At 40.0% G+C, this 14,656-nt stretch overlaps 1 protein-coding gene across 1 annotated transcript in view; it reads right to left on the bottom strand.

Moving 5' to 3' along the window:
• Positions 1–14,656, bottom strand: part of Plce1 (phospholipase C epsilon 1) — a 251,212-nt gene that overhangs the window by 20,883 nt on the left and 215,673 nt on the right. Inside the window, exons 20-25 of the mRNA XM_071611080.1 lie at positions 14,324–14,445; positions 13,340–13,457; positions 9,189–9,320; positions 7,390–7,680; positions 2,294–2,457; positions 577–838 (exon numbers count right to left, since the gene is read on the bottom strand). Coding sequence (XP_071467181.1) covers positions 577–838; positions 2,294–2,457; positions 7,390–7,680; positions 9,189–9,320; positions 13,340–13,457; positions 14,324–14,445 — 1,089 coding nt within the window. The remainder of the gene's footprint in view (positions 1–576; positions 839–2,293; positions 2,458–7,389; positions 7,681–9,188; positions 9,321–13,339; positions 13,458–14,323; positions 14,446–14,656) is intronic.

The raw sequence follows: 14,656 nt of genomic DNA on the forward strand, positions 1-14,656 counted from the left end.
GGCAGAATGTTGGGGCTGAGGTTGTGGCTCAATGGTAGAGCACTTGCCTAGCACATGTGAGGCACTGGGTTCAATCCTCAGAACCACATAAATAAATACATAAAGGTCTAAAAAAGAAGAAAGAAAGAAAGAAGGAAGGAAGGAAGGAAGGAAGGAAGGAAGGAAGGAAGGAGAAAGAAAGAAGGAAGGAAGGAAGGAAAGAAAGAAAGAATCTCAAGCCCTGACCCAGACCTATGTAACTGGGATTTGCATGTTATTACCAAAGTGATTCCTGTGCACATCAGTTTGAGAAGCAATTCATGAGCCAGGTGCAAGAAGCCAAAATTCCTCAGAGCGCCACACTAAAGCCAATCCACAAGCCAAAAGCCCTGGCCTTTGCTCAAAAATTCTCTTTCCCCTGCTTTCTGTCTAATACCACCCTGGCTTCCAATACTGGATGTCTTCCAGGCACCACCTCCGACCATGGCTCACTTTTGCAACCCCCCACAACTCTCCCTTCTTTTCTTTCCTTACTTCATGCCTTCCTTTAAAAAATGCTAGGGGTACCATGGGTGCTGCTTGGGATTTTCATTCTACCTCGTTTTAAAGCCTTGAGTGGAATGATCCTCTGAGCAGTTACTGCTGAACTGTTATTTTCCACAACTGCAAAACGAAGAAATACAAGATCTTCAAAGTGAACCCGGAACAGAAACTGTTCATTCCACATGGGGTTCAGAGTGTTTCGATGGATGGGCTTCGTACGGAAATGACAGCTATCCAGGGGCATGCCCAGGACGTCCACTTCTATGCACGGGCTTCCTGTGCTGTTACTAGGGCACACATTTTGGCCAGAGACAATCTGAAGGGGGAGAAAAAAAGGATCAAGGTCACAGAAGATGAAAGAGAAGGGAAGACAACTTCTGGGTTTCACCACTTCCATCCACAAAGAATGACTTCATGGACAAGGTAAATGGACAAGGTCAGGTACTCATACTACTGAAATCATATAAAAACTGTTTTGTCAACAGTATTCACTTAACTGTAACCTTTCAACTCAAATAGAGTGTGTTGTAAAAAATTAACTCCTAACCTTCTGTAAACAGATAAAACGACACTCAACTCTAGCTAAAATGGTCAAAGAGAAAAGGAGCTGCTGCCCTCCTGTCTTAGGGAGAGAAAGAAAAAACAGGATAGTCAGAAAAATCTTTGAAGAGAAATCTGGTGTGTCATAAGCAGACTTCCTTTGCAGAGAGGGAGACAAGATCAAAAGATGGAGAGATGACCTTGTCTCCCTCTTTCCTAACTCCCACCCAGATTTGTTGTTGTTGTTGTTAAACTAAGAGACAAAAAAAGAATAGGAAAATAGAAGCTGGGCATGGTAGTGCACACCTGTAATCCCAGCAGCTGGGGAAGCTGAGGCAGGAGGATTATGAGTTCTAAGCCAGCTCAGCAACTTAGCGAGGCCCTCAGCAACACAGTGAGACCCTGTCTCTAAATAAAATATAAAAAAGGGCTGGGGATGTGGCTCAGCAGTTAAGCACCCCTGTGTTTAATCCCTGGTACCAAAATCAAACAAAAAACAGGGAAATCTGTTTTTAAGGGGAGTCTGTGGAGTTTTGACAGTAAGTTATTTAAGCAATGAAAGATATAAGAAAAAGCCTAGGAAGGATAAAAGGTAAACTAGAAGCAGGAAAGATGCTTCACTCTGTTTATATATTGATGCAGGTTTTTCTTATCTTAGAGCTCATTGGAGCTAAAGATGAGCTGATCTAACAAGGAGATCAGCTTTTTTTTTTTTGGTTCTGGGAGTGCTCTACCACTGAGCTACATCCTCCAGACCTTTTTGTTTATTTTTTTTTCAAAAATAAATATAAAAAGGTTTTGTTAAGTTGCTGAGGGTCTTGCTAAATTGCTGAGGCTGGCCTTCAACTTGAGATCCTCCTGCCTCAGCTTCCTGAATCACTGCAATGATAGGCATGTACCATGGTGCTTGGATGAAGCCCAACTTTTATGGGGTCTACTCATAGTTATGATTCTGTGGGCCTGGAAGACAGACTGACCATCATTAGTACATCAGATAAAGCAGGGATTTTTCTGGCTGCACCTACTTGGCTCTGGCAAATTCGGTGCCTGATGACTGCAGCCCTAACCTAACCAGAGCCACTACTCTGAGAGATAAAAACATTGTGGGAACTAAATCTGCCCCCCCCCCCGCCCCCGTGATTTGTGACACGTCAGTTTTGCAATGCCATGAATCCAAAACCGGTTTATATTCAGGAAGTCTTCAATGCTTCACAACAGTGGCCCTACTTACAGTCAAAGAATAGATGGCAGGCTCCATGTTGTCTAGATCTCTTTCCAGTGGAGAAAACTTCTGATACATGGGGCAGTTCTTGTCCCACAGAACTGGGGGTTTCAATACATAACCACAGCCACCATTTGCCTCAAACATGGCGGCATTTAAATGTAAAGGAAGATCTGCAAAATAAGAAAAAAACCTGATATTGCTCATCCTCTTTGTTGCTTCAGAGTCAGAAATTTAAAGTTCAAAATAAATTTGCATCATTTTTTTTGGAAACTCAAGCATGAAGTGAGATAATTATCCACTCATGATATCAGTCAGCAAATACCCAGTGTGTGCTAGGTTGTTAGGCACTGTAGATACAGCAGGTAACAAGACATGAAAATCTCTGTCACCATGAAATATACAGTTTATAGAAATGCCCAGTGTTTTTACTCCAAACCAGGTTCTGCCTCATAAAAAACTCCCTTTACAAATAGGAATCAATCATATACATCTGCACAATCTTGCAAAATATCTCATTTTATACTGAGTTTTGGAAAGGGATAGCAGTGTTTTCTTATCCCCAAATAGCGAATCATGTATGGCCAAGTCTTGCTATTTCAAAGACAAGATAAAATCTTAATAATAATAATAAAAACAGCTGGAGAAACAGCTTTTCCTTAAAAAATTTCAATTTCAACTCATAAATTACTTTTACCTCTTTTTTAAATTGTAGTTAAATACAAAACAATCATCATCACATTTGATTCACATCATGTCCACAATCCCCTCAATCATAATCTTTAAGAACTTCACAAAGGCTTTGAATCTTTTGTGGTCAAAATTTTCTTTGGCACAGTGCTTTGATGAACAACTGGATTCCTGCACTGTTTCTGGACTCTTCCACACTCACACGCTCATCCGATGGCTCAAGTCTGTATAAAAGTTGCCCAAGTGAGCAAAAGGTTTATGAGACACACCTGACAAATCTTCCCCCTGATAGATTCCTTCCATGTGCAGAATGAACTTTGCTCTGTGGACCAACATCAAGGAAAAGTGTGGTAATCACCTTGGAACCACAAGAAATTGGCCCCTACCCTTGTGTCTTGTGTGTAAAAATTTTCCATGTATCTGGGGTTGGCCAAGATAATGTGCAGGAATTCCTGGGATAAGGATGTCTTAGACATAGGAAAGCTCCTGGGGCCTCAGTCTCCTTTTCTGTCGAATTAGTGTATTCAAATTAGTGAATTGCTCTGGATCTGCCAGGCCCCTTCCAGTGCTGACTGACTGATTTCATGGAGGGCATGCTGTCTTACTTGCAGGAGGAGAAAATTCTCTTCCCTGGCCATTCTGTGTTAGAGAAAACAGACGTGGCTAGGATGGCTTAGACAGTGAAACAAACTAGCTCACACAGGATAGCAAATATGAAATAGACATATGCAGGTTGAGCATACCTAATATAAAAATTTAAAATTTGAAATTCTTGGAAATATGAAAATGAGCACTGACAAATTTCACCTGATGGGTGAGCACTAAACATATTGTATAAAATCCTTCAGGCTATGTGTGTAAGGTGTATATGAAACACAAATGAATCCTGTATTTAGACTCAGGTTCCATCCTCAGGATGTCTCTCACTATATGTATATGAAAATATTTCAAAATCTGAAAAAATCCAAATCCGGAACTCTTCTAGTCCCAAGCATTTTGGATAAGGGATACTCAACTTGTATTACTAACAATAGTAAGAGCTGCTCACACTTAACTGATTATAATGTCAACTCCATTGAGATTTGAAGTCTGATCGCATTAGTGCAGTATCTATCCTAATAGTTTTCCAAAACTTTCAAGCACTTTTTCTTGACTAAGGTATCTCATGGTGACCCAATGTGTAAAACAGACCCTTGTGGTAGTGCTCAGTTTGAAATGAAGGTGAGATCTGAACTCTAGCCCTCTTACTGTTTCCTAGGAGTGGTCCCAGAACTTCATCAGTGACTACAGTTTGAAAACCCCTGTTCTAACCAAGTAAAAAAATGTGCATGAATCAGTGTAACCCTACTTACCCTTCTGAATCAATCCATATGATAAACTGAGCATAGCATTGCCCTAATAGTCTTCTATTCATTTAGAAATCTTGTATTAAGTAGATATTTGTCCTTATATTTGGGGTCCAGAAAAATCACTAAAAGTGCAACTATCATGTAATAAAGCATAATGAGTGCTTTTTAAAAAGAGGTTTTTCTTCTGACTGGAGTTGCATATTTACACACCTGTAGGTCCTGTATACAAGGGAGGAATCTGTTCTGTACCCATGTGGAAAGATTTTTGATGGTCTGTTGCCAGCAAAAATCAGGGATTTCCCTACCAGCCTTGGGTCAGTTTCCTGCAAGACTTCTTGTTACAGAGCACTTCTGACCTTCTTGGAGTTAACAGAGCCAGTAGAAAACTGGAGAAGAGAAGGCCCTATGTTCATAGACAACCCTTTGGAGTACTAGGTCTTCTGAGACCCAGGAAATGGCAAGTCAGATGATTCTGGAGACATATTGGGAGGCTAAAGGCAAAATGCGAGGGATCACAGATGAAAAAGCACTTTCTAATCTAAGAATTTTTGACTCTTATCTATTTGAAATTGCAATACACAGAGAAGTAAACACTTGGAAGAGATCTGGACCAAATATCAAGAACTACAGGTTCTGGTTGCAGTGGGGTTGATAGAGATAGTCTGCTCCAACTCAGGGCAGCCTGCCGAGTGCAAGATATTGAACCAGGCTCCGCCCCCAGTTTGCAGAAATGAAGACCATTTTTATAGACAAACACGCTAACACTGCATGTGGCTTTTCCCTTGTTCAACAAGGGGGATGCTTAATCAATGCTTGCTTCACTGAATCATGGGAGGTTAGTTGGCAACGCTCTCTTCTGGGATGAAAGAATGGAAAGGACCTTGAGGATGAATCATGTAACAGAGTCATCTGCTTCCCCTGAGTGGGCAGTTTGATGTGTCCTGGCTTCCTTTGGGGACATGAAGAGTGTTTAGTGGTGAGTGGAGGACAAGTTTTAGCTTCAGTGTATGCTACTGGACTGCAGGAGTGGCAACTCTTTGTGGTCCCCTTGAGCCGGGGCTCCCTTTGCCATCAATGGAGCCAGACTGTCTGCATCAGTCTTGGCACTTTAGGAGAAAGGACACATCCAAGACCAAACACACTTCTATTTCTTTGCGAAAATCATTTTGCCAGTTGTTTCAGTGCACTTAAAATATTTCGGTATCATAATAACAAAGGGCGCCAGTAGACACAGGGGTTCAGACAGGGTTAGGGATGTGAACCCACAAGCTACTCAGGAAAGATTGAAAAGAAATGGAAAATAAAACTTTTTACAACTCTGAAAGTATTTCACCATTATTTCCATTGGTGAGTCCAAATCAAACTTTTTTTTTTTTTTAAAATAACTTATCAAATGCACTTAAGGATAGTTAACATCTGTGGAATGCTTTCCATGTGCCAAGCCAGGCGCTGGGCTAAGTATGGTACTTCACCTGCATCAGCTTACTTAATTTGAATTGAGAAAAGGAAACAGAACAAGGGGAAAAATACCGTGACTGATATCTCTAACCACATGTCTTTGGGGTCAGCCACAAGAGGGTACTGTTGGTTGGCACCAGAGGCAGGAAGCTAACTGGTCCCAGACCTACAGCTGTGGGCTGACCTCAGCTGGAGAGAGGGTTGTGCTGTGGTTATGGTTCAGCACAGTTAGTTACAATCCGACTCAGTTCACATGAGCTAAATGATAAAGGCTGCTTTTCTATCCAAAGCAAAGACTATGTTTTTTTGAAGAGATTCTAGGAAACATTCCTCCTCAACTCTTTCCTCACCTTCTGTAGCTCTGCTTCTTTCCTAACCAAGTGGAAACAAAACACTGAATTTATCACTGCAAGTCATCCGGTAACCATGAACAAATTAACTATTTTGCCTTGGTTTGCTTCTCTGAGAAATGAGGATCATTTCTTAGGGTTGTTGTAAAGATTAAATGAAATAATAGGAATTGAGAATTTAGCATAGTGCCTCGTATATATTAAGCATGCAATAAATGAAAACTTACTCTGAAGTTTTTAGATCTCACTTGAGTCTCATCAACAGTGGAGGAACATGAACGCTACTTTATCTGTTCATGCAATTCATATGCTTGTTCTCTTTTAATTTGCAACACTTACAGCACTGACCAGTGCCCTCCACCTCAATTACAAAGGGCTGGAAAAAAGCTAAAAATGGTTCTAATTTGCACAATGTTTGGAATGACACTGCCTTATTTATTTATTTATTTTATTTTTTTTGGTACTGGGTATTAAACTCAGGGGCTTTCAACCACTGAGCCACATCCCCAGACCTATTTTGTATTTTATTTAGAGACAGGGTCTCATTGAATTACTTAGTGCCTCGCTTTTGCTGAGGCTGGCTTTGAACTCTCTATCCTCCTGCCCCAGCCTCCCAAGCTGCTGGGATTACAGATGTGCACCACCGTGCCTGGTAAGTGACACTACTTTTTGACTGCAAGAACAGTTGTGTAGTGAGACAGATAAACCAAGAGATGTTAAGAAATCCCTGCCCCACAGCCAGGCATGGTGGCATTCACTTATAGTCCCTGCTACATGGAAGCTGAGGCAGAAAGATCACTTGAGCCCAGAAGTTCGAGGCCAGCCTGGGCAACATAGCCAGACCCTAGCTCAAAAAAGAAAAGAGAAGAGAAAAGAAAAGAAAAAAGAAAAGATCCCTGTCCCAGAAGAACCTTAAAAACAAAGTGGGGCTTGGTGGGTGTGACCCATGGTAGAGGGAAGGATAGTATGTGTGAGGCTCTAGGTTCACCCCTGCGCCAGCCACAAACAAAACTGAACACAGCTCTGTCAAGAGAAGTCTTGTGTTTAAAAAGTGCTTTTAAAAAAGGGGTGGAGCCTCTTCCCTCCAAGTTTCCCCCCCCCCCCCCCATCATCTTAACTCTGAAACATCAGGGGCATAATTCAGTATTAAATCACATAATGGTGTGGACTCTTGCCCCTTGGCCAAAATATTATTAGCAGAACCCCATTTACTGGCATACAGAAGCAAAGGAGAGAGGCGCAGATGCAGGCGCGTTACCATCTGTCTGGTAGTTAAGTGCCACGAGCTGGATCCCATGGAGCCAGAAGAGGAGGGGATTGGGGTTGGACGAGTCGATGCGGGTGGCGGCCGGGTAGGTCCTCAGCAGTTGACAGGCGGTGTGCTGGATCAGTTTCTGAGAATACCTGCGACACAGACGTTTGGCGGCATTTTCATTCAGCGATGAGATATGATAGCATTTGGGAGTTCTAATGATAGCGCTGAGGGATGTGGTTGGGTTCAGAGGGGAAGAAGATTCCTCCCAGGTCTGTCGAATTCCTTCATAGGAACCTAAACTCCCCAAAAGATTAGTCTCAGATTAGTGTCGAAACCTTAAACATTTTAGAAAGATAAATCTGAACGACACCCCCACAAACAGCCATAGCACATGAATACATCAGAATAGATCTCGAATTTTACTGGAGAGTTAGTTTACCACTTCGAAACAACATGATGTCTACTGAGTTTTAAAAAGAGGATAGTGGACTGGGGGGCATAGCTCAGAAGTAAGGGCCTGGGTTTGAGCCCCAGCATCCAAATAAATAAACAAATAAATGAGGGTAGCAACACCCAAATAAATAAACAAATAAATGAGGGTAGCAACACCCAAATAAATAAATAAATAAATAAATAAATAAATAAATAAATGAATAAGGGTAACCACACCCAAATGAATAAATAAATAGATAAATAAATGAGGGTAGCGACACTGATATTTATTTATTTAGGTACTAGGGATTGAACCCAGGGGCAGTATACCACAGAGCAACATCCCAGGCCCTTTTTATTTAAAAAATATATATATATGTATATTTTATACTTGGTGCATATTTATATAATATATATATATATATATATATATATATATATATATATATATATATATTTTTTTTTTTTTTTTTTTTTTTTTTTTTTTTAAGATTTTAAGACAGGGTCTCCTTAAGGTGCTTGGGGTCTTGCTAAATTGCTGGGGTTGGCCTTTAATTTGTGATCCTCCTGTCTCTTCCTCCCTAGTCATGGGAACATAGGCACGTGGCAGCACACTTGGCTGCAACATAGATTTAAATTCGAATCCTGGAAGTCCTTTGCCTCTATACCTCATCTGCTCTGTGGATATATTGCACAAGTACACAACAGTATATGTACAAGCTTATAAAACCCACAGAAAATGAAAACAGGAAGCATCCTAAAGTTATCAGTGATGAAGTGGTTTAATGACAGTATACCCACACAATGAATTATTAAAGAGAATAAGATATATGTACAGAAGGTTATGTAAACTTTACAGCAGGTGTAAAAGATACACAAGTTTGTTCAGTTACATCCCACTTGGATTATCTTTAAAAGGATCTTATTTTTCTTGAACAAAACACAATAAACTTAAGAGTGGTTACCTCTGGGAAGTAGCACGAGGACACTGAGAGTGGAAAGGAATTTTAATAATACTCTGTATTGTTTGAACTTTAACTATGAGAATTTATTACCTTCACAATAAAAAGTAATTAGAAATAAAATGGATATATCTTCTGGGTAAAGAGTACAGTTCCAAGAACCACTAGAATGTTCCAAGGTGCTTCCAGTTTTTACTTTTGAGGCAAAGGACATTAGACTATCTCCAGTGAAATGTTATTTTTAATGAGTTAAAAGCATAAATTAAAAATATTTATGCCATTAGATAATGTGGACATTCATGAAAATATAAAAGAATTTCAAAATTCAAGGGAAGTGCTTAGACAGCAAATACATGAATCATTCAGCATGCAGGATCAAGCAAAGATATTGTAAGAAGGTGACTTTACTTTTTCCAGATGTTTTGTTAAATGTTGCTGTCTCCCCTGGGCTCATTCTGCCCGGATTGTTGCCAAAAATGGACTTCCTGCTTTTCCTTTCTTTTCCTCTGCTAGAGCCAGATGCATTTAGAGTTGACAGGCCTGTTCCCATAAAATGAAAATAAATAAGCCAAAAACTTACAGGCAACATTTTCCATCCCTGTTAATGTTTATTTTGAAGTCTTACTACTCCCCGTAACAGAAGACCTGCTAGCATTTTTAGCATGGTTAATAATAGTATTGTAGGCAATTATATTGAAGTTTTTATCTCTATAGGCACATGCAACAAGAAGTGTATGCTTACTGCAGAATAATCACAAGCCCTGTCTCTCTCTTATCCACACCTTACTAGTTGGCAGTGCACCTGAAAGATTTTTTTTTTAAGAGAGAGAGAGGAGAGAGAGAGAGAGATAATTTTTAAAAAATATTTATTATTATTTTTTTAGTTTTTGGTGGACACAACATCTTGTTTGTATGTGGTGCTGAGGATCGAACCCAGCACCCCGCGTATGCCAGGTGAGCGCATTACCGCTAGAGCCACATCCCCAGCCCCCTGAAAGATTTTTAAAAGTTGTATGGAAAAAAAGTGCTGTAGTCAAGATTTAATTAGTATTTAATTCATATTAATTACTCAATTTTGAGAGATAAGAGAATGTTTGCAAGTCTGAACTTTAGCATCATATTGTTCAGGTTCAATTCCTTCTGGTCTGAGCCTTGACTTGACACACTCTAACTTCCTTAGTTCCCTTCTTTACAAAATGGGTATGATAAGAGAAATGCACTCATAGGATTAGTTTGAGAATTAAATGGGAAATACAGTGTGATAATAATGAAATTTTATGGCTTCTCTTTCTCCCTCCTGGTCCAACCACTCCCTGGATCCTTCACGCCTGGCAGAGTGCCTGGTGCATAGCAGGAACTTGGTGCATATTTGTTGAGTGAGAAAATGAATGCACACCACACAGACCTGGCTCTAAGAGTGACTTAAAGGCTCCAATGAAGCCACAGTTGCCTCCAAATCATTCCCAAGGTCCATAATTGTACCAGTAGGAGAGCAATTCCTTAAGCTGAAGCAGCATCAGGAGCCCTTTTTTTTCCGAAACAGAAATATACCTTCAAGAACATCCTCAGAGACAGAATAATGTTTAAAAGCATAGACTTTGGGGGGAAAAAACTGAGTCTCAGAAAGGCGATTTGCCTTTGCCAAAGTCAGGTAGCCAAGGTCCCAGATCAGGTAGCAAGGTCCCAGATCTCTGAGCAATGATATTGTCCAGTGATGTTTTCACTATCCAATATTTCTCTTGGCTGTACTCTTTTTTTTTTTTTTCTTTCTTTTTTTAAAATTTATTGGTTTGGCTGTACTGTTCACTGCGAACAAGTAAAGACCAAGGAGGTGGCCAAATCTGTACCTATAAATGCAAGGAGCTCCCCAGAAGGAGGCAGTGTGATGGGTTGAAGTGTCTCGGGCCTTGCAGCTTGGACAGTGTCAAAGGGAGAAGGAAGGATAGGCCAGGTTGAGTACACTGTGGGAGCAAAAGCCTGGCATCAGGAAAGACCATGGTGTGTGTATATGCTTGATGAGATTTGGGAAGTATCCAGAAACTATGGAGTGGGGTAATATGATAAATGGAATAATGAGATCAAATACCATGCCCTTCTTTTTCTTTTTTTCTATTAGAAAAAAGAAAAATAGAGAGAGATATAAGATGTAACTGAGAAACAAATCCTCTAAGATAGAAGATAGAAACAACAACAACAACAACAACAAATCAGCTACTTCCTTGGTCCTAAGAAAGCTAAGGCAGTGTGGTGAAAAGAACGCAGCCCTGGGAATTGAGACACCGAGTTCTGGTCTTGCCTGACACTGCCCAGGTTCATGATTGTGGGAAACTCACTTTACTTCTGTGGGTGTCAGACCATATGGTCTTGGTGTGTCTTACCAAGTATTTTTGGGTGAAAGGTGAGATATATTGAAAATGATAATGTAACTTATCAATTAAACTGACATTTTCCTCATGTACATCCAAACAAATATGAAAACAACAAATGTTTAGAAGGTATTGTAGCAATGATTTCAGCAACCTAATTTAGTTACTTTGAGAAAGGAAATAGAATTGGGGTGAGAAAAAGGTCAGAAACTTTAATTAATAAATCAATTAAAAATACCTATTAAAGGATATGTACTATATATACAGTATATTTAATATGCCATCCATATGCTTAGTGTGTGCCTCAAGTCAGAGCAAATAATCTCTTGGCCCCTCTAAGGTTCTCTGTTGGTACAGAAAGTTCATCTTTTACACTGACTACAAATATCTATGAGAATTTGTGCACCTTCATTATTCAGTGCTTTAGAGAGAAATGACAAAGGCAGTGGAATGGATTGGGTGTACCCAGTATCACCTGTATTGATGAAGAATAAGAGAGGCATTGAGTGTGATTTTTGAACAGGGTGGCCCTCACACTTGATCACACAATTGAGGACATGCCAGTCATGATGACTGACAGGTAAAGAATTTTCCTCCATCATAAAAATAATTTCATGAGGTGCATGTATGATCATAACCTATTTAGGTCATGTAAAGTCTCACTCTGTGAAATGAAAATGTTAGCTTCTTGTATTTCTTTTAAGTATCTGTTTGCTACTTTTTCACTCATATTCTTTTCAACAGAATTTGCTAGCAGATGAGCATTAGCAGCTGCCAAAGGTTTACAAACAGTTACTGGAGGAAAACTTAAAATTAAGGAATCTCTGGCTCCCCACCCCCACCATGTGTAAAAAAGCCACTATTGCCAAATATTTTTAATAGCCCAACACCTTTGTTCCATTTGCCAGGTACAGTGTGAGAAATGCTGCTTAAGCTAAGCTCTGATGAGTTCAGCCCATCTTGAGAAGATGAGGTTTGGCATTTTAACGCCCCTCTCTAGGCCAAGTTTATATACTCTGTTACTAGCATTTAGACTAGTCCTCCAATCCCAGCTGTTTCCTGTCCTCAGAAATCTTGTGCAAGGGGATTCTTTTTCTTAGTATAAGAAGATGAATTTTTCTGACGGCCATGTATTTGTGGACTTTCCCATCTGTTGGTGCCCCATTTGTGGGACACATAACTGGGTGAATTAAGCTCATTGGTAACATCCCTATCAAGAGGGGCAGAGTATAATATGCTTCAGGGCATGACTTTGGAGACAAGCTTCAGAATCATATATCTACTATTTGCTAACTTAAATGAACACTTTTTTGAAGAAATGGTTCATCAACATAAATTCATTGTACTTTTAGAAATGACCATTTGGGGAAACTCCCTCCCCTTGGTCCTTGCAGTTTAGGTAGAGCCTCACTATGCAGCTCAGGGATAAAGTATGTCATTTGCCTAAATGCCTCCAGACTATCAGAGCATGGCATCTTCCTGGCCACAGTGATTGGTTAAGATTTGGGCAAAAAAACCCAGTGAGAAACTTCTGCTGGAAGCTCTGAAGAAGCACTTGCACTAAAGCCAAGTCTGGAAGTGTGAAGTGCTAGCCTGCTATGGCTACCTTACAACCACAAAGGGAAGAAGGCCAAAAAAGTGGAGGAAAATTGACAAATGGGGAGAGAGAAAGCATGTGCTCTGGATCAGGCTGCACCTGAAACTCATACATCTTTATTGATTTCTGCATCTTTAAGACAAGAATCTTAACTGATACCCCCTGAAAACTTGGGCAAATTACATTATCTCTTTAAAAAATTGTTTTATTTAAAAATGGAGATAATACCACTGACCTCATAGAATTATTATGAATAGTCAAAGAGAGGATTTATATAAAATATTAGGCACAAATCCTGGTGCTTAAGTGTTTAATAAATTTTAATTGTTGGATCTTATAGATGTTATTATCAATTATTCACTGTTATGAAAAGACACTGTGTAGTTTGGAAAAATGAATATTTTATGGTATTTTTCTTCATGTGCATCAAAGCAAATAATAATAATAACAACAACAATAATAAATATTTAGAAGATATTATAACCATTAATTTGGCCACACAGTTTATTTTGGAGCATTCACAATGTCTAGTTAAATAAATAGGATACTTTCTTCCTTTGGTATCTTTGTTATAGACGGCATTGCCTACATTTTACCTGGAAATTTTACTGCTTGGCAATAGATGACAAGGTCAGAAAGCTCTGGTGCAATCTGTCTGCTTTCTTTTTTATTCTGAGGAAGATAAAATTCTTCTCCCAGTTCCATGTCATAAACCTATCAAGAGAAAATGAGACTGTTTTCCAGGGAAGGTAGAAGTCACTCGCCTGTGCATTCCCAACGCTCTTTATCTGTACTTTACCTGGAGGGTCATCAGTGTCCTCTCCTGGCTCAGTACATATCTGCACTGGGGTCCTAACACCTCACCTGGAGTGAAAACTTTCTGAGGGCAAGAATGAGACTCATTCATCCTTCAAGTGCCTTGGGGCATAACCCACTGACTTACACAGGGAACAGCCCTAGAGAACTGACTATGTGTCTATGATGGCTCAACTTCTTTACCTATTCTATGACTCTGTCATCCAACAATGTCACTCATAACAACTCCTTCTGTAGACCCGCTCAGTCTAAAAGCTATGAGGCCCTTGAGGGTAGGGTCTGGGGATCCCATTTATCTTCCTATTCTTGGTGTTATTCCTCTTTAACACTTTACAAGCTGCCCCCCTTTTATTTTCTTGGTTGTTATAAATGCATTTAAGACTTCATGAAATTCCCTGAACAACCAGGCTGCTCTCTTGGCCTGAATGCCCTGATTCTGTCTGTTTGGCCAAATCTTCCTTCTCATATGTCACCTTCCCTGAGGGCCTGTCCTTGATGCTCTGATAACACAGGGCAACTGCTATTCTTTGCACATGTCCACAGGTCTGTCTCCATCACTGACCCACCTCCTGTGCCGCTTCGGTGTCTGCCATACGTACACCTTCGGTAGGTATTGGTGGGATGAATCAACACCAACTTTCAATGGCAGGTGGGTGTCTCATGTTATCACTTTGGCATCCATGGGTCAGTGAGGGCAAAGGTGAAGGGAAAGGTAGGAAGGAAGTGAGTACCAAAATACTATTTAATAGAAACCATCCACCCACCTTTCCTTTGTTGTAAGCAGAGTTATCTGCCTTCTTTATCCGCTTGGGAATTTCTTCATTGTACTCAAACTGAAGCTTGTCAGTACATGATTTATTTTCAGGTCTGTCTTCCAGAATGTTGTCTGAAAATGCGTTAGCAGGCTTTAGTAACGAACAACCAAATGTGATACTTAAGGGCAACATGTACTTCATTGTGAGGGCAGGCAGACAATTGTCCTTGTCTGCGAGACCGAGGCTCTGATTACATGATACCAAAATAATGGCTTGAACTATAATTTTAGAAATTGGGTCGACATATTTAATTTCAATTTAACTTACGAATTTACCAGTTAT

Source organism: Marmota flaviventris, chromosome 4, assembly GCF_047511675.1.
Source record: "Marmota flaviventris isolate mMarFla1 chromosome 4, mMarFla1.hap1, whole genome shotgun sequence".
Taxonomy (NCBI): Eukaryota; Metazoa; Chordata; class Mammalia; order Rodentia; family Sciuridae; genus Marmota; species Marmota flaviventris.